The sequence below is a fragment of the Martes martes genome (genome assembly GCF_963455335.1).
Source record: "Martes martes genome assembly, chromosome: 2".
Lineage (NCBI taxonomy): Eukaryota > Metazoa > Chordata > Mammalia > Carnivora > Mustelidae > Martes > Martes martes.
In genome coordinates, this window is record NC_137889.1 from 82,179,306 (window position 1) to 82,199,744 (window position 20,439).

At 38.3% G+C, this 20,439-nt stretch overlaps 1 protein-coding gene across 2 annotated transcripts in view; it reads left to right on the top strand.

Annotated features, from left to right (window-relative positions):
- The window catches only part of PDGFC (platelet derived growth factor C), a 197,607-nt gene that overhangs the window by 163,889 nt on the left and 13,279 nt on the right, over positions 1 to 20,439 (top strand). For both annotated transcript variants that reach the window (XM_080797080.1, XM_080797081.1), the window contains one exon: positions 19,645 to 19,852. In XM_080797080.1, coding sequence (XP_080653206.1) covers positions 19,645 to 19,852 — 208 coding nt within the window. The remainder of the gene's footprint in view (positions 1 to 19,644; positions 19,853 to 20,439) is intronic.

The following is a 20,439-nucleotide window of genomic DNA, read 5'->3' on the forward strand; positions in this document are numbered from 1 at the left end:
TTTAAAAAAAAAAAAGTGAGACAGAAAAAAAGATTCAGCTCCTATAAAGTAATAAAAAAATGTCCCGGTTCCCACCATTAACACTGTTAATTAATTGCATTACCCATTTCTTAGTGTAGCATCATGATGTCTATACCTAAATTTTTATCATGTCTTTCAAATTACATGGTACTGTCATATGCACTAACATGTTTATTTTAATAGATAATTGTGATTTTTAAAAATCTCAATTAACAATTAGTGCAAATTCCTGTATTTACTTCTTGAAGTTAATATTTTTATTTAGAAAATTCGGGGTGGGTAGGATTGGCAAAGCACAAAGCAGCAGGTCCTGGTGGCCAGTGTAGGGTGAAAATTCTCTTTGTATTATTAATATTTGACTACTTGGACTCTATCCTACTAAATTCACAGAGTTTCAAGATTGGAAGAAACTTTTAAATTAGTTTTGCATATCTTCCATCTGATTCACAATCCCTTTGCTTCCCAAACAAAATGACTTTGTGACTTCGGCCCAAAACTCATGAATTCATTATCTTTCAGCTGTTGAGACCATTTTTAACCAATATTGTGTTTTAGAAATTTCTTGTATTAAGCAAAAATCTTTCTACTCTTAACTCCCTCTTACTGGTCCTAATCTTTCCTTTGAAACTGCATGCAGTGATTTTAGTGACTGTTTCCATCACTGGTAATACGTGACCACTTATTACCTTGTAAAAATATGTTTGTGCACATAATCTTATTAGAACATCAAGAACAACCTGGTAAATTAGGTAGCTTATTTATTATTATCTTTGTCTTATAAATATTCTGAAACATAGAGAAAATAAGTGATTTGCTAGTCGTCACAGCCACAAATAATAAATAATGGATCCAGGCCCATACCCAGATCTTCTGATTCAAAACTGCATGTTATTTTCCATGATACAGTGTTGTCTCAGTATATCCCTTCCAGTTTTAAGTGATGTCCCGTAATTTTTTTACTACTTCAGACTATATTCCTCAGTTTCTTCAGTTTCTTAGCTTTGTTAGCCATTCCGCAAGTGGCCTAATTTTCAGTAAGAACAACATTAGTAGTTCTTAACTGAGCGTGTGCCTGTGCACATGTACATAGATGCCCAGGTGGGGCTCAGACAACATTCATAGCCTTCTGTTGGTTATATACATTGAGTATTTTTTCAATTATAGCCAGTCATTGCTCCCCCATTCCACGTAGGTACGTCTGTTTTTTCTGAGTCTCTTGTCTTATGTAAAATTTTATGAAAATATTTTTAAAACCAAATGTGTACATTATTTAACATTTCGGAGTGAATAGTGGTCAACTCAAGAGTTATGGGCCTCATCCTCATTTTGTATGTGGCTGTTTACTGAAATCGGAAAAATGACTCTTGGGCCCCCCGGGGGGCTCAGTTGGTTAAGCAGCTGCCTCCGACTCAGGTCATGATCCCGAGGTCCTGGGATCAAGTCCTGAATTGGGCTCCCTGCTCAGAGGGGAGCCTGCTTCTCCCTCTGCCTCTGCACCGCACCTTCCCCCCAGCTTGCGCTCTCTCTGTCTTTCTCTGTCAAATAAATACATAAAATCTTAAAAAAAAAAAAAAAAAAAAAGAAAAACGATTCTCTGGGCAGCTGTTAAAGATTCATAACTTTTCCTGTCTGCACTCACATCTTACCAGCTTCATTCACTTTGGCTAGCACAGGATTAAATGCTTTCAGGTTGGAGTGGTGGACTCAGAAAAACACGTGTATGTCCAAAGTTCATTGAGAAGCTGCCTTACGCAGTTGGTACAGGATTATACCACGCTCTGACTATCAAAGGAAGAGGTTAGTTAGCTCGGTGTCAACAATTATATAATTCTATACTTTAAACCCCCAAACAAAACTAACCACTTCCTGGACTGTGAACAGCAGTAGCACAGGCTGAAACCACAGTTGATCCAAGCATCTAAAAACTACAGTTTCACTGGTACTAGTATATAATTATTTCCATATATTCTGCATAAAATCATCAGAAGCCAGAAACTGTTTCCACATCAGTGAATAGGAAGGGCATTTAGAAATATGAATTAGTGTAAAGTACCCATGTGTGAGAAACAGAAAATAAAACTGGTATGAGACTCACTGCATGAATATTCATACTCAGACTTAAATTAAGTGGCGTTAAAGCTGATTTGTCTGAAGCTACATGGCTTAAGCTGAACGTTGCAAGTTCCTTGTGCAGTTAATACTTTTAACCAAATGCTCTTCTTTTAGGCTAATTAGTTAGAAAGATGATTAAAATTAGAATTTTAATTTTAGCATTTTTTTTCACATTGAGTAAGAAGTAACATATTGAATTCACTGAGATGACTAAATTACCCAAGTGCTTCATTCAAGTAGAGATTTGGGGCCTGGGTGGGTTTCTGATATTTAAATTTACCCTTTTTATAACAGATTTTTTTATATCACTCTGTCTTTAAAAATCTCTAAAACTAGATGAATATAGACTTTGGTTGAATCTCTCATGGTCAGGTTCTTACAGGTCCTCAGATATAGCATTCTGGAAGTCCTCATTAATCTCAGGACACATCGGACATTCTAGTGATTGTGGACCTGCTTCCCTGAGCTCACCATGTCTTTGTCTTCCTTTGTGTTCAGGGTTTGCTCTGGGCTGTTCTCTGCCCCCATTACCATAGCATTTGCCTACTGTGACTCCTTCTTTGTGGGTCTCCTCACCTGAGATTTCTGACGAGCACACCTGATTTAAGAAACTTCTGGAAATACCCAACCACAAAGTTACACCTGCACACCATGAACGGTGTCCACGAATAAAATTCTGTTGTCCTTTGAACTGAAATCACTTTTATTTTATATTCAAATACTCAGTAGTGCTGATGGACAATCATCCTACGGTTTCTCTGCCCAGGCTCTCTCCGATTCTCCACAACTGCCATTTTAGAGTTTATTCTCTCTTCAGACCTCTAGCACCATCTCTCCAGTCCTCACTCACAGATGATAATTTTGCTTCCTGTTTCATAAAAACACAGGCAATCAGAAGAGGACTTTCAACAGCTCTCCCCATGCTCTTTACCCATCTATCTCATCTCTGCCTTGACACCTGGCCTTCCTGTGACCTGGGTGAACCTTGGGGAATCGGGGTGTCAGCCCAATTGCATCCCTTCCATATCTTCTTGTGTCCTTCTCCTTAAGGAGTGCGCCTGCATGCTGCATGCTTCTCTCTCTCTCTCTCTCCCTTCCCCTTTCTTTCTTTTCCTTGCACATGCACATGCGCACTTTTTTTTTTTTTTTTTTTTTTTTTTTTTTTACTTCCTATTGGTTCATTCCCCTCAGCATACAAACATGCTACTTACTCTCTCATTTCATCTCCTAGGAATGCATATTGCTAAGTCCAGTGGAAAGTTCTCCGTCCACCTCTTACCAGACTTGTCATCAGCGTGTGACCCAGCTGATTCTCATTTCCTTCTGCTGAACGCTTTCTTACCTGTTTCTCAGCTCATCACACTCTCCATTTTCCTCCTGCCTCACTGACTTCTCCTTCTCAGTCCCCTTTACTGGTTCCTGCTGCTCCCTCTGACGTGGGGTTGCGGGAGCGTCCGTAGGGTCACTCCCTTTTTGAATCAAGACCACTTCATCTAGACTGAGAAACCATGGTACTCACCTCTTCCTCATCAACACCCACTCATTTGGCGATCTCATCCAATGTCATGGCTTTTGTGCTGTCTGTAAGCCACTGGTTCCCAAATTTATGTGGCCGGCCCCAACATCTAACCTAAAATCTCTTGTATATCTGGCTGCCTCCTCAACCATTCCATTTGGATTATTAAAACTACCTCCTAAGTGCCTCGCTATTTCCACTTTTGCCTTCCTGTAGTCTCTTTTCAGCACAGCAGTGTGATCCACTACAAACATAAATCAGATAATGTCGCTCCTTTACTTGAAACTTTCCCGTGGGTCTGTTCTAGGGTTACCAAAATTAACAAATGAAAATATAGGATTCCCAGTTAAATTTTCATTTCAATGCGTAACAATGAATGCGTAACTTTTGAGTCACATTTATACCAAAAAAACCATTTGTTGTTTATCTGAAACTCGGCTGTAACTGGGCATCCTGTATTTTATCTGGCAACTCTACCTCCAGCTTTCCCAGAGAAAATTCTGAATCCTTACAGTGACCTACAAGGTCCTTTATTATTGGGCCCCCTGCTATCTCTGACCTCACATCTAGCCACAGTGTCCCTCCCCTGCTGATCCTCGACATGCTTTCTCCCTCTGATTATTTGCCCTGCCACTCCGTAATACTAGGATGATCTTCCTAGTGACTTAAACTCTATCCTTGTGACTTACCTCTAGCCTCCTGTAAATTTTGCTTCAATGTCACCTTCTTACTGGAACCATCTCTGCGTCTCTTATTCCCTTCCAGCTTTCCTTTTTTTTCTATAGTACCTCTCACCATCCGGTGTTGTTTCATTTATTGTATTTATGGTCTGTTTCTCTCCAGTAGAATATCTGCTTCCTAAAGGCAGATATATTTATTGATTTTGTTCGTTGCCATATCCTCAGCATCTGGCATAGTGTCTGACCCATATTAGGTGCTCAGTAGGTCAGATAATTGAATGAACTTATAGATCATGTGAATGACCCTCGGATAATTAAGAACCTACTAGTAATGGATGTACCTATTTATCTATAGGGTAACAGAGTTTCACATGTTTCATCCCCTTAATATCCTATGCAAACCAGCTGAAGCAATGAGGATTTTTAGAAAGCAAGGTAGGGGTGAGGAGAATAAGGATGACCCCAGAGCATCAGGCATTTAGGGCAAAGGGCGACAGAGTACAGGGGTAGGGTAAAAAAGCAAAACAAAGAAAAAAATATGGAAAGATTTCTAAAAACTGACCTTGAACTTTGCATCTCCTGAGTATTCTAGCCCTCCCTTTCCATGCATTACATTCCTCATACAGAAAACAGTTATTTTAACAATCCATTTAGTTGATTCTGATTGTTGGAATTTTACTGTCTTTAAATATGGGGATGTTATACTTTTTAGAATCAAAGCTCGATCTCACTTGTACTGACAAAGCTGTCCAACTTTCTTTCCTAATGCTAGCCGCTCCCTTTCAAACATAGCCAGCCAGTAGGCCCTGCATATCAGAATGACATCCGAAGAGTCTATTTTTAGATGTTTGTTAACCTTAAATTAGGGAACAATGAACTAGATGTTAAGCTAGTTGTTCTTCAGTCTCTTTGCATAATTCAAATGCAGAATGTAAAGCATCTTGTTGCATTATGGTTTAGCTCAGAGGTAATTATATCACTAAGCTGTTAAGGCTCATTTCCGCCTTGTTCCAATGTACACTAAAATTATTGACAATGTAATGGCCATTGTATATACATACATGAAAATTACTTATTTAACCATCTTTCTTTGATGGACATTTAAGTTCTTTATTTTATTTTTACTCTCCTCTATTAGTAATGCTCCCATGAATATCCGTAGATTGTACCTCTGATTATATTCCTAGGGTAAAATTCTAAATAGAAAATTATAAAATCTTAGAAAAAGGGCATTTTTAAGGCTTGTGGAAAATATTGTCAGATTCTCTTTCAGAAACTCTGTGACATTTTGCTCTCCCATGCGGTTTATGAAGACGATATTCTTGCCCTCTCTTTAGCTGCAGTGGATATTAACCCTCCTCTGTCTTCAAATTTCTTTTCTCGTTCTCTTCATTAGACCTCTTCTTTACTGATTGCAAACGTACACAGATTTCTCCTTTTATTATATTAAGCTTTTTTGGAATCTTCCTTCCCTTAAACCCATGAATCTGTCTGCTTTTTTTCTCATTGCCAAGCTTCATAAAGTTAATGTTCTATTCACTTTCTCCATTTATATGGCTCCTTTTTCTGAAGGGCTGTCTTTCTTCCTTACCTACTTCAGTAAAACTTCTCTCTACCTGAGGGTATAGGAGACCACCCATTTAATAACCACCTTGGCCTATTTGTATCCCTCTTCCTTCTTGACCTTTCCATCACTTTGATGTTGCTATCCATCCCCACTTCTTAAAACAACCCTCCCCTTTGGCTACAGGATGGTATGCCTCCTGGGCCTGCAGGGTCTCTCCTAGCTCCTTCGGCTGCTCTATTTCAGACACAGGTGTCAGCCCCTGAGCCTTAGCCTGCCATCGGAATAGTGAGAATCCCAGTTTCCTCTCTCTGATTATCTTCTCTTCTCATTTTGTTTGTTCTCTTATTCTGTGGCTCAGACTAACATTAAATGTGTCAGTGACTGTAGATCTCTATCCCTAACCGGTCCTTAGTATTTAATGCTGTGGAATTGCTGCTGTCCATTGGATGTCCCCATGCCAGTACTCCACAACTCCTCTACCTAAAAGGACCCAACCTGAACCTTTTCCTTCTTTTACCCTTCCCTATTTTGTCCATGCTGGAGGATTACGTCACTAGCTTATTGTCTCAAGCTAGAAATAGATAATATCTGACTGGATTCTTATTTTCCTTAGTCCCTATGTCATCAGCTACCAGTTTCTATTGGTTCTACCAGTCACAGACTTTGACCCCCTTTCCTTCATTATTTTTCCTCAGTGGTGCTCATCAGATTATAAGCCATCCTTTAAAAAAATTTTTTTTTCATTCACATTTTTTTTTCTGCCAGATTTTAAAAGCTACTAGGGATCAAAGTTATCCAAGAGATGTAAGACTTATCTTCTGCTCTGAAATCCAGTCTGGGCAAGCAGGAGAGAGATGTGTAATAATTTCAGTTCAGTGCCTGGGAGATGTGCAAGAGGATGAGGAAAAAGGCAACCAGTTTAGCATCGGTGGTACAGAGAGAAAAGTGCGGCTAGTGAGAGGCTCCTGGAGGAATTGAATCTTTACTGGTAGTCACCATTAGCCAAATGAAAGGAGGTAGGTAATTCCTAACAAAGGGAAAAAGAATGGGCAGAGGTTCCCATTCCCAAGCCTTGCTTATGGCTTCCACTAGAGTCTTCACACCCTCTTCCCCCACTCTTGACAGAGAAGAGAAGTAGAAAGCCAAAAATATAAACTTTTTTGTATATCCCACCTTTCTTCAGATTGCTTTGGATTCTCCTGCTGCTTGGTGATTAGAATGAAATTCCATAGCTTGCTGCACACAAAGGCCTCCTAATCAATCATAGATCCTTGCTTGCCTCCACAGCCTCCCACCCCAGCATCCTCTCCTCACCCCACAAGGGACAGTGCTTCAGCTCTGTTCTTCCTCTGCCTTTCCACCCAGCAACATTCTTTCTCCCAGCTCAGGCTCATTGTAAATACCGGAAGGGCTTCCTTCTCATCTGTATAGTCCTTTCTTATTCTCCAAGCTCTACATTAACTTTAACCTCTTCTTTGTAGCCTCCCTTTAATTTTTCCAGGTGGAATGAAGTGCCCTCGTGGCACTTAGTCTTTGACCCCCATGGTAGTCTTTACGCAAGGGACACCGGTTTATCCATCAAGGGGTAAGAATAGCACAATGGCGATTTATCTTCATCACCTCAGTGCCCGCACAGATTAGTCTGTGAGATGCTTTCACTTGTATCTGCCGCTGATTCTGAAGTCCTGTCTTGCTTATACCAACAGAATATATCAACTATTCTGGTGTGTTTGGGGATGATGGCAGCAACTCTTCACAAGCGTATTCTACAATCTTTTTGGCCTCGGGTGATTCCTTTTCACGTGCCCAGAATTCTGACCACGTGATACAACTTCATCTTATTGTAGTCACCAATGTGAAAGGACCAGTAAAGAACATAAAATTATTTACACTTTCCATTTTTGGAGGCGTTCAGATTTGGGGATGAGCATTGAAGAATTTATGACCTAATAGGAATAACACAGAATGATTAAAAATGTAAAAGCAAATGACCAGGTACTTGATGAGATAATGAGAGTCCATATTTTCCTCCATCATGGAAGTGAGTACTCACTGTCGAATAGTCACTTTGAAGGAGTTTGTTTTCATGAAGTCTCACACACTGTAGTTAACTGTCACACAGTAGGCCTGACTAGTGAAATCCTATATTTTTCTTGGGGTTTTATTTGTTTAATTTCACCTAAAGACTTTATAGGCAAGGAAGAAGGATTCAGAAAATTGAAATTAGAGATGTGAGCTGAGGATATTATTATATTTATCTTTGTTAAGTTCCTCAGCGTAGAGCTGTTCATGGCCCTAAACATACCTAGACTTGTATTTCCTGAATTTGCTGTTGTGAAATGCCTGTTTCTCCCCTGAGAAGAGCAACTGAATATAAATCTGCTTTAATAGAGAAAGAAGTTTGAACAAGGATTTCCCCTCTGGGGCAGGACAAGCTCTGATTTGCCATGTCAGTGTTATAAGAATGTTGGGTGGGGATATCACTGAACATTGACTAAATAGGTAATGTCACTCCATACAGCACAAACCAGCATTACTTATGAACTAAATTTTTTAAATTAATTGTTTATCTCGACTAAAGTAGATATGATGTTAATTAATGGACTATACAATAAAAATGTGTATGGGAATACCTACTATGTATATAACCTACTATGTATAATGCTCAATTTTTATGAAAATTTTAAATTGTACTGTTTACTTAATCCTTAAAACAATTTTCTAAGGGAGGTGATAGTGTCTCTGCTTTGAACATTATTCCCTACAGACACACAACACATAGCTAAGATGTTCAGCATGTAATTTACAGAAACACCCAGTTTTCTTTGGCTGGTGGGCCTGGCTGTCCTTCTCTGAAGAGAACATAATCTGCATTATCTGCATTCTGTAGGACAATTCCTGAGTGCCTGCTGACCAGATAGAATATTCTCCGTGGCAGGATGAATGGCAACTTTCAGAAGGTATAACAGGTTAAGAGAGGTTTATAAAATCCATACAGACTTCTGTCAGGTTTTACTGTTGCATAAGCAATAGAATGTTTAAAATAAAAGCCATAATTGAAAAGTGTGAAGTTGAAAAGCAGATATTTATTTCTAGAAAAATGAATAATAATGTAATGTCTCCCATTTGTGGTAGAACATGTAAAGCTCTGTTATGTAATTCAGGTAAGAAAGCAGAACAGAAAGGCCAGTTAAATTATTGCAGATGGTAGCTTGGATTATAAAATGGTAGCTGTGGAGGTGGCAAAAATTGGTCAGATTCTACACTTAGTCAGAAGGTAGAACCAAGATAATTTGATGTGGGATGTGGAGTGTAAGCAAAGGAGTGGCTTGAAGGATGACTCCCGATGCTGGAGTTGCCGTTTGCTGTGATAACAAAAAGGTGCAGGTTAGAAATAGGGATTTGATGGTAGTCAGCATGTAAATCACACGTAATGCTATGAAACCATGTGAGATCACTGCAGGAAAGAAAATACACAAAATAGAAATGGTCTGAGCAATGAGCCTTAGAACACTCCAGCATGTGGAGGCTGGGTGATTGAGGGGAGCCAGAAAACAGAGCTAAGGAAAAGCATCTGTTGGGGTAGGAAGAAAACTTGCAAAGCTACTTGTAAATTAGGATGAAGACTGAGAAAATGGACTATTGGATTCAAGCTGGAGTGTGGAGTGGGCGGGGTGGGGGGTGGTCATTGATGACCTTTCAACTTTACATACCTGTGAACTACTTCCTTTAGGTTATCTAATTGTACCCCCCACGGCCATTTTTTTTTTTTTTTTTAAATCACTGTCTCCAGTTTCAGCTTGTTGCTCCCACTCTTATTACCTTGTCAGGAGATTTTGGGTTTTTTAAAGAATTTATTTATTAGAGGGACGCCTGGGTGGCTCAGTCAGTTAAGCCGCTGCCTTCAGCTCAGGTCATGATCCCAGGGTCCTGGGATCGAGTCCTGCATCAGGCTCCTTACTCCTTGGCGAACCTGCTTCTCTCTCCGCCTCTGCCTGCCACTCTGCCTGCTTGTGTGCTCCCTCTCTCTTTGATAAATAAATAAATAAATAAAATATTTTTAAAAAATTATTTATTAGAGAGCACGAGGTGGGGGGGGCGGGTAGAGGTGGGGAGCCACACAGGGAGCAGGGAGCCCAACGTGGAACTCAATCCCAGGACCCTGAGATCGTGACCTGAGCTGAAGGCAGATGCTTAACCCACTAGGCCCCCAGGCACCCCTGTCAAGAGATTTTTAAAATGCATAACTCCGTGCCATTGTTTCTTACTCAAGAAAGGTCTTCCACTCATACAAAATTCAAATGAAGTTAAGGGTCTTATCTATTAAACTTATTGAACACAGAACTGAAAATATCTACCAACATAAAGCATCATTTCTCAGATCTTCACAAAGCATCCTGAAAATTTCCCTTATTGGCTGTTGAACAATACATTGAATATTGAACTGTAAGAGAAACTTCTGTAAGAAGGAGTCTTAGGGATTTGGGGTTGAGGTGGACATTAATTCAAGTGTCTCAGCGAAGGTGTGTTTTTTTTCTAATGGGTCTTAGTTTACATTCTCTTTCATTTGGAGTTCCTTACTGTTGATCATTTCTCGAATATTGTAACAAGGCAAATTTACAAGCATCCAATGTAATAAGATTAGAAAAAAAGTCATATGAGGCTTTGTTGTCAAACACTTGCAGCTGCTCAATGTTGTTTCAGCTTTTTATGGGCCATCACAGTTTTTTGATTCAGAGGAATAATTTTTAAACTCTTAGCAGAAGGAAAAAAAAAAAAAAAAAACATAATTTTGGCTTTCCACAGATGCCACTGAGGAAAATGTGCTTGGGAGTATGTTATTTAGTTGCCCCATGGGATTCTAGTTTTCAATATAGATTATTACTTCTAATCCACAGTTTTACCTAAGGAAGTGGAGAACTGCATGTTGACTCTGACTCACCAGCAGGCAATCAGCCTGCCCCTTGGTAAAGGATTGGCTCCTGGGAGACCGTCCCATCTAAGACATTAACATCAGGGTGAAATTCTTTAATTGGGGTGCCTGCAGACCACAAACGCGTTCGGTAAGGATTTGAGGGTAACAGTGTCATAATTTGTCAATTTAGTCAGATGGTGGTAATTCTCAAGTTTCGTGCTGATAGGAATCAGGCCAATAGCAATTATTTCATCCACTTACTTAGTAAGAAGCCGTGCTTATGAACATAAACATTACTTTCTTTAAGGCAATACTTTTGGCAAAAGCTAGTCCTCTCTTTTTCCATGTCCAAGCCATCTTCTGCTCAGGGTTTGCCTGCAACCAGGAAGCCCTTGGCATTTGCAGGTCAGTTTCAGGTTTGAGCCTTGAAATCACTGCTTTTAAGTTCTGGATGATAAACATTTCTCGCTTTTCATACTGGCCCATCGCTACCACTGCTTGTATAGATATGTCAAGTTTTATTCAATTACCGTGGTCTTTCAGTAAGAACCTCTCAGTATTAAGACTTGATATGACATACAATCGGCCACCTTCCCTAGGATTTCTCACTTAAATATATAATCTGCGTTACCCACAGAGTATTAAAACATCTGTTCTCGAGGAGGAATGCAAGCATTTGCTTTTCTTTACTGGCTTAAAAATAATTTAAAAACATAATGAAGATAGCTTTTTGGATGAATTCAGATAACAACTAGGGGAAGGACAAAGAAGCATGTTTAAATGAATTGTTCCAGGGCATTCTTGTGTCTTTAGAGAACCTGCCCTTAGTGGTTCCTGGTAGGCATTTTTTGTCTGCATGCCCTGTCTGCTTCCTAAGCTCTTTAAAAGTCAGATCTATATACATTGTATCAGCTTGACATTCTATAAATGAGATTGAACACCCTGAGGAAGTGATGTAACAAGACTGAGCCAGGTTTTTTTTCTTCTCTTTCAACACCTGGATTATTATTTTGTTATTTGTTTTTCATGACTGCAACAGTCATAAAACCTAATCAGCTTTCCTAACCCTTCTGTTAGGTATGAATGAAGTGAAAGTCTCCTTATCAGTTTGAAAGGTACTGTATGCAGTTGACTAAGAAAGCTGCAACAGAAATCTTTGTAGGCCCTAAAAGTTTTGCAGTGGTTGCTACGCTACTCAGAGTAAACATTTGTATGTGTGTATCCGTCCAGGGAAGATTCATAGTAAATGTTGTATTTTTAAAATTGCACTTGCCACAAAAATCCCAATAAAAAGACAAGCTCTGGTTTTTTAGAGATACGTAACTATTTGTTGTGAAATTATAAGCAACTCAGATGGTACTATTCCAAACAGGAAGTCAGCTTTTCTTTTTCTAAAAAAGGAAAAGATGATAAATAAATGCATACAATATTTAAAGTGGTCATAGTAAAATACAAAGATACCAAAATGTTGATTTTTTTCTAAGGTTAACACTGGAGAAGTCAAGAGGGAACTCATTCTTGCAGCCAAACTTGCTGTGTTGAGTTGGTAACGCTGATTCTCAGATGGCCATCACTTGGTCTGAACACAGGGACTACCACTTATTTTTCAACAACCAAGTAGAAATATATTTATTTTTCAGTTACTCCTTCACATTAAATTCACTTTTCATGGTCCACGCTCACCAGGATTTGTGTGATACAATTGAGTTACTTATGTGATTCACAGGAGCAAATTCTCTGTGTGGCTTTGCTTTGTCAAGGGAAAAATCACTCTTAGAATAAGGAGGGGTAAAGCTCTCCTAGAATAGGGAATACTTGGCTTATGAAGGTTAAACTTCACCAGGGCAAGCATTTTGGTCTGTTTTGTTTCCAGTGCCCACCTCATAAGCTTTTGAATAAACGTGAAATGATTTAGTGGATATAGTATAAAATTCATCTTCGTTGGCAGCTCCGATAGATGGTGAGAAGGCGATGATGATACCATGCTCTCCTTCACCAGGACTGCTCTTACAAAATACCACAGAATGGTGGCTTACACAACGAACTTATTTTTTCCCTGTTCTTGAAGCTAGAAGTTCCAGATCAAGGTATCAACGGGGTTCGTTTCCTCTGAGGTCTTTCTCTTTGCATATAGCTAGCCATCTTCCCCTGTGGTCTTTCTTCTGTGTGTGTTTATAAGCAATTTCCTCTTCTTCTAAGGACCGGCCATACTGGATTAGGCTCCTCCCAAATGATCTCATTTTTTTTTTTTTTTAGGTTTTATTTATTTATTTGACACAGAGAGAGAAACCACAAGTAGGAGGAGGGGGGAAGCAGGCTCCCTGCTGAGCAGAGAGCCAGATGCGGGGCTCGATCCCAGGACCCTGAGATCATGACCTGAGCCGAAGGCAGAGGCTTAATCCACTGAGCCACCCAGGCGCCCCCAAATGATCTCATTTTAACTGAATTACCTTTTTAAAGGCCCTGCCTCTGAGCTCAGTCTTGTTCTGAGGTACTGAAGGTTACGACTTCAGGGGACAATTCAGCTCACAACACGGCACGTATCTGTATGTATTTGAAAACATGCTGATATCAATTCTCTAAACGTGATGTGAACCTGTTTCCTTCTGAGTTTTAGAGCCACACAGCTTCCATTCATAAGCTAGATACATATGCCTTTATAGGGACATTTGGATTCTTAAAAAGCAGGGTAAACTTGTATGCACTCTCAGGATAGGAAAAAAAATGTTAAATTATGTTAGCTGTAGAATAGGGCAGTATCTCCCAAAATTTACTGATAATCTAAAACAACAAGGAAAAATTTTTTAAAAAATAGAGTTCCACATATTTACTAAGGAGTATGTTTTGTTTTTGCAGCTTTCCAAAATTTTGCTGAAGCAGTATTGGACTCTTTTTTTTTTTTAATTTTTTCCTCTTCTTTTTTTAAATCAAGATATAATTGGCATATAACATTGTGTGAATGTAGGTTGTACACTGTGTCAATTTCATACATTTATATACTGCAGTATGATTACCACCATACCATTAGCTAACACCTCTATCACATCACATGATGATTCTGTTTTTGTAGTGAGAACATTTAAGGTCGCTTAACATCTTTGAAGTATATTGTACAGTATTGTTGACCATAATCACAATGTTATGTATTCTCCAACACTTATTAATTTTTACCTGCAAGTTTGTATCCTTTCACGAACATCTCCCCAACTCTCCCAAACCACTCTCCCAAACCACACCCCTCCCCCTCCGCCCGTGCTAATTGCCATTCTATTCTGTTTCTACAAGTTCAGCTTTTTGAGATTCTGGAAATAAAATCATACGGTACTTGTCTTTCTCTCTCTGACTTATTTCACATAGTACAATGCCCTCAAGTTCCATCCATGTTGTCACAAATGTCATAATTTTCTTCTTTCTCATGGCTGAATAATATTCCATTGTAGATATACACCACATCTTCATTACCCGTTCATCCAGTGATAGATGATTGTTTCTGTATCTTGGCTATTGTGAATAATTCTGCAGTAAACATAAGATAAATATTTTTTATATCCTGTTTTCATTCCTTTGTATATAAATCCAGAAATGGGATTGCAGATGATATGGTAGTTCTCTTTTTAATTTTGTACAGAACCTCCATTTTGTTTTCCATAATGGCTGAGCAAATTTACATTCCCACAACAGTGTCTAAGGATTTTTTGGAAATAATACCAAAAGCACAAGTGACAAAAGCAAAAATCTTCCAGTGGGGCCATATTAAAACTAAAAGCTTCTGCACATCAAAGAACCAGTCAACCAAATGAAAAGGCAACCTGTGTAATGGAACAGAACATTTGCAAACCATATATCAGATAAAGGGTTCATATCCAAAATACATCAAGAACTCATACAGTTCAATAACCAAAACCAAACAAACAAACTGATTTGTAAAAAATGGGCAGAGGATCTCAATAGACATGGTTTTTTTCAAAGCAGACATCCAAATGACTAACAATACATGAAAAGATGCCCAACATAACTCATCATCAGGGAAACAGAAATCAAAACCATGATGAGATATCACACTTGTTAGAATGGCTGTCAAGAGGACAGGGGATGAGTGTTGGCAAGGATGTGGAGAAAATGAACCCTCTCATATCTGACAATTATATAGAATTCTTAAATTTGAAACCTGGAAAGAAACTTAAAGGTAACCGAGTTTAGCAGCTGTTGCTTTACAAAGGAGGAAACTGAGGCTCAGAGGGGTTATCATATCTGCCCCAATGCTCTTCCCTAAATCTGAGCAGCTCCAGGATTAGAATCTAGACACTCACCCTTGATGAGGGCTCTTCTCCCATGTCATACTGTCATTCAGAATGATTTTCACCAAGAAATTTAGAAGACCTCATTTATGTCTAGGACACTTCTTAGTACATGACCTTGGTATTTTAAAAATGCATTATCTGACAGGTCACTTCACTGCACAGAGATTTCAGATCTCCTCTTGCCCTTTCACTCATCTGTCCCTCCAAATGACATACCTGAACATCTAGGCTGGAACTAGACAGCCATCAGGTTGTCACTGCTACCCTGCACATAATGGCAGAAAAGTTTTTTTTCCTGGCCCACTAAGGGTGTTGATTTAGTTTCCGTGACAAAACACCAGGAAACTGTGCCTTCCATTACTGACCATCATCATCCACCAAATAGCCTTAGGGCAACCCAGAACTTAGTAATAAGTATCTCTTTTCATGGTGAATAGAAGAGAGAGGAAGTGGAGAATGTGCAGATCCAATTCAACCCAAGGCATTTAGCCCCAGCGTAAGTATTTTTACATACAAAAGATAATGTTGGAATTCTTTAGACACTCAATTTCAGAGAAAGAGCTATGACTTCGACTAAAAGTAGTTTTTGATTAGAGGAAAAATTAAAACTTAAAAATATCAGAGGGCATTTTTTCCCCCTCTGACTTCTTTTTTCCATTGCTCCCCCTTTTCTCTGAGAATCCCTTTAGAGGTTTTAGAAAAGCAGAACTACAAACATTAACAGCTTGGTGGTTCCTTGAACCAGTGGGCGTGGTTAAGAGTCATGAGAAAGCTCTTCAATGAAAGCACTGCTTTCTCTTAGATTGATTCTTAGAATCCAGGGGAAGCAAGCTGATTATCCCCTCCAGTTTTGGGGTGGGGACTGCTGTGTGTGTGCATGTGTGTATGTGTGTGTTGTTACCTTTTTTAAAAACATCTTATTTCAATTTAAATATTTAGAAACTTGTAAGTTTATGATGTCGACCAATATATGCGTGCGTTAATGTATGCTAAATTGTGTTCTTCCAATCTTTGTCCTTTCAGGAGTTTGATATTCTAATATTTCATTGAATCCAAGGTGTGCGTATTTTGTTTGTTCTCTCTTACAGGCTTATTTTGTTTCGCTTTCTTTTGTATAAATACTTCGAACTTTTAGCTCAGCAATGTTGGTTTCACTTGGAACTTTTCATTGCTTCAAAAGTAATGCTCTATGCAGAGACTTTCAAAGAAATGTGGAAACAAAATAAGCCAACCCCTACTTGGATTATAGTCTAATTGAAAATAGCTTAAATAACAATTTAATATCATACCTAAAATATACATCTGCACTCTGACATTTTAATGAAGAATATATTTTTGTTTTAGCTTTCTACGTTTACTCTTGGTGTGCAGATCATGACACATTTGATTTGTTTTATGTCGTCATAGTCATGAGTAATAACTCAGTTATTCTTTGAGTTTTACCGACGCTTCATTTTCACTTTATATAAACATACATTTTGGCCTATCTTTCAAAAATTTGCAAAACATTTGCATTAACCTTTTCACATTATAAATTTAATCAATATTATCAAATTGGTTGAATTAACAGTGAAAGCTTTTATTAGATAATTGTTTATTTATATCCATAATATAGTTATCAACTGTAATAGTACTCTCTATCAAAGCAATTTTGTATTTCTTGGACAATTAAAAAAATACTGGGAGTAAATAGAAATGTATTACATTTGGTTTCTACTCTAAAAAGTTGGATAGAATAATTAAAAACATCTTAGTGCTAGTAATATTTTAGCCAGACTCTTGATATTAGATCTTTACACTAAGAATGAAATCAGCTTCGACCCAAGACTTCCACATTGATTTCTGCTCATTATGTTGTATAAAAATGCTTCCCTTCCTGTGGGCAGAGAGGACTCTGCACCCCTAAAGCTATGAGGCCCAGCAGGGGTTATGCCTGCCCCACAGAACAGTGATCCATTTTTTTTTTTTTTTTGGCCCACTTTCTAATTGACAGAGCAGCTTCTGCTTTTCAAACCATGTGCCCACAGGATAGCCCAAAAAGGAGATCTTTTTCAAATTGACACAATTGAGATATATGGCCAACAATGGCCCTGTTATTAATGAAATTTTCATGGATGAATCATGTTTCGAGAAAGACCGTTATAAATGGCAAAGATTTACTGTCTGGATCACAGAAGAGAGGGTTTTGCATATGGGGGAAGGGGAGCCGTATTTGACATGGGTAGAGGAACAAGGTCTGCGATGAGTATGACATGTGCAGTAGTTAGTGAAGAGACTGGATTGATTGGAACAAAATGTGCATGTCTTTGATGAGTAGAGGATTAGATGGGAAAGTTGAGCAGAGGTCAGATTGTGAGGATCCTGAGTGCAGGGTAAGGAATTTGGATTTTATCCTCCAGATGAGAAATCACTCTAGGCATTTGTCCAGATTCATCACATGATCAGTAATAACTTATTTTAGGTAGATTAACCCAGTGTTATGCAGCAGAGAATAAAAGGAATAAGGAAAGACTAAAAGCAGATCAACAGAGTTAGCTGCTGCTATAAATAGTACATTGTTTCCAGTATCTGGCCCAGGATCCAAGTAATCAGGATGAAAGGAAGAGCTTACATGATAGTTATTTAAATTATTATAACAAATGCTATAACTTTTGTTGGATCTCTCTATTTATTATAAAAATGTTAAAAATAGGACATGTATGTTATATATTTATGTATATTGAATTGGGGCATACTTATATAGCTTGGGGATGTTTTTGTCACTTTCTACATTGTAGGCATTTCTTTTGTTGATAAGAATTCTTAAAGGACCTCATTTTTCATGACTGTACGTCATTTCAGTTTGAGTACAGTGCAAGTAACTATTCCAATATTGTAAGTTTAGATTTGTTATCAACTTTTTGTTATTGTAAATACTACCGTAATGAACATGAGTTGACATAAATTTCCTATTCCACGCTCTTCCTCTCCCCTCCTCTGCAAAGTTAGTAATAATAAATAAAAGTAATAAGTAATAAAAAAAATAAGTTGAGCATCTGTTCATGTATTTGTTCCACCTATTTTGATTTCAGCTCTGATCTACCACTCCCTACCTTTAGTCTGTTTGTTGAAAGTTGGTGGCTCTGGGGCAGGTTTGCCATTGAACTTTCATTGAAATTATTGCCCATTTGTGACTAACCATTTAAAATTATGTATTTTAATTTCTTGCTCTGTACCTTGGCATTTAGATTATTTTGAATTTCTCTCTATTTCAAACAACACTGTAATGAGTATCATTGCACATATTTCCATGTGCACAAATAAAAGTATGTAAACCTCAAAAGTGAATTGCAGAGACAGGGATCATATAAATCTTTTATCTATATATCCTGTGTACATCCATTAAATCAACTGAAGTGGTTGTACCAATTTATGCTCACTTCTGCAGGCGGAATAGAGAAATTCCAATTTACCCACATCCTTGGCAGTCCTTTTCTTTTAAATCCTTGCCAATATCACATATGTGAGATAGTAATATCTCCTTTTTTGTATGTGAAATAAGACCTCACTTTGTTTTGCATTTCTCTGATAACTAATGGATTTTAGCATGCTTTTATATGTCGACTGGCCATTCAAGCCTCTTGTCTGGAATTTGCCCGTTCTCTATTGAGTTGTTGGGTGTTTTTGTATATGCTGGACACTCCTCCTGTGACAGTCATGTCATTCCTCAGGGCATTCTCCCAGTGTCTGTCTTTTAATCCTTTTATTTATTAAAAAAAGTATGGGCAAATGTATCAAAGTTATTTTTTATGGTTTGGGTGTTCTCTGTCTTGACTAACAACTTCTTCTCCAACGTGAAAGGCTTATTGCCTATGTTTTGTTCTAAATTCTTCATGGGTTAATTATTTTATGTTAAATTTTTAATTTGTCAAAAAAAAATTTTTTTTAATTTGTCTGACACTCATCTGCATAACTACCTGGTGATTTTCCAGATGGAGGAAAATAAAAAGTGAAAAACAAAAGAAAAATTAGGTAAATGGTGTTATAATTTCCACTGTAAGTCCCTAATGGAACCATAGAGACATTTTCCTTTTTATTTAAGCATCAGATATCCACATCCGCCATGGTTTGTGATAATGAAGGTTAATGTCTTTCTCACTGACTGCACAAAGATCTATTGGAATTCATCTACATGAACTTGCAAAGAAATTAGTTCTGATTTGGGTTGAATACAGTTTCACTTTCTTTGCATTTTCAGCCTCAGTTTACCTTACTTCATGCCTAAGTCCAGAAGAAATACATTGTCATTTTTTTTTAGAGATTTTATTTATTTATTTGACAGACAGAGATCCCAAGTAGGCAGAGAGGCAGGCAGAGAGAGAGAGAGGGAAGCAGGCTCCCTGCTGAGCAGAGAGCCCAATGCAGGGCTTGATCCCAGGACCCCAGGATCATGACCTGAGCCGAAGGCAGAGGCTTTAACCCACTGAGCCACCCAGGTGCCCCGTACATTGTCATTTTTAAAACAGTTAACATAAGATTCATTTTACTTTCAGCAATTCACAGAAGCTGTGAGCCCTTCCGTGTTACCGCCTTCAGCTTTGCCATTGGATCTGCTTAATAACGCTGTCACTGCCTTCAGTACCTTGGAAGATCTCATTCGGTATCTTGAACCAGACAGGTGGCAGTTGGACTTGGAAGATCTATATAGGCCAACCTGGCAACTTCTTGGCAAGGCGTTTGTTTTTGGAAGAAAATCCAGAGGTAAGTTTTCTCTTCAGATTAGAACCAACCCTGTTTAATTTTCTCAGCAACTTTAGTGTTTCAGATCCTTCTACCACAGCTTCTAAGGAGTAGAGTTTAAAATTCTTCCATGATATGTGTAAATAGCCCATTGTTGTAACATCTGGGCATATTTACACACTAAATAAGGATGCATACAGAAAGAAGCAATTAAGATTCAGGGGGTTTAGAAGATTAAAAGGAATACTTTTGCTGAAAATTCTTGCCATCTCTTTATTCAAAAATACCATTTTGATGAAGTCTCCCGTTATGTTTCATGAGAATCATTGCTTATTCACATTTAATATTTGGGGTATATTGATTTAGAGATTCAAGAGAGATTACCTTAGCTGCTAACCAGATTTGGGCCTTAGAAAAGGGAGAGAAATAAAAATCGTCACCTACCATGTCCCTGATGGTCAAGGTTATATCAATTTCCATCTCTTAAGCCTACAGACTTCTATAAATATGGAAAATAACAGTGGCTCATCATAATATAGAACTAGGAGTTTCCAAGACAGGATCCAGAGCAAGAAAAGAATGACCGAAGGGTACCCATACCATGATAA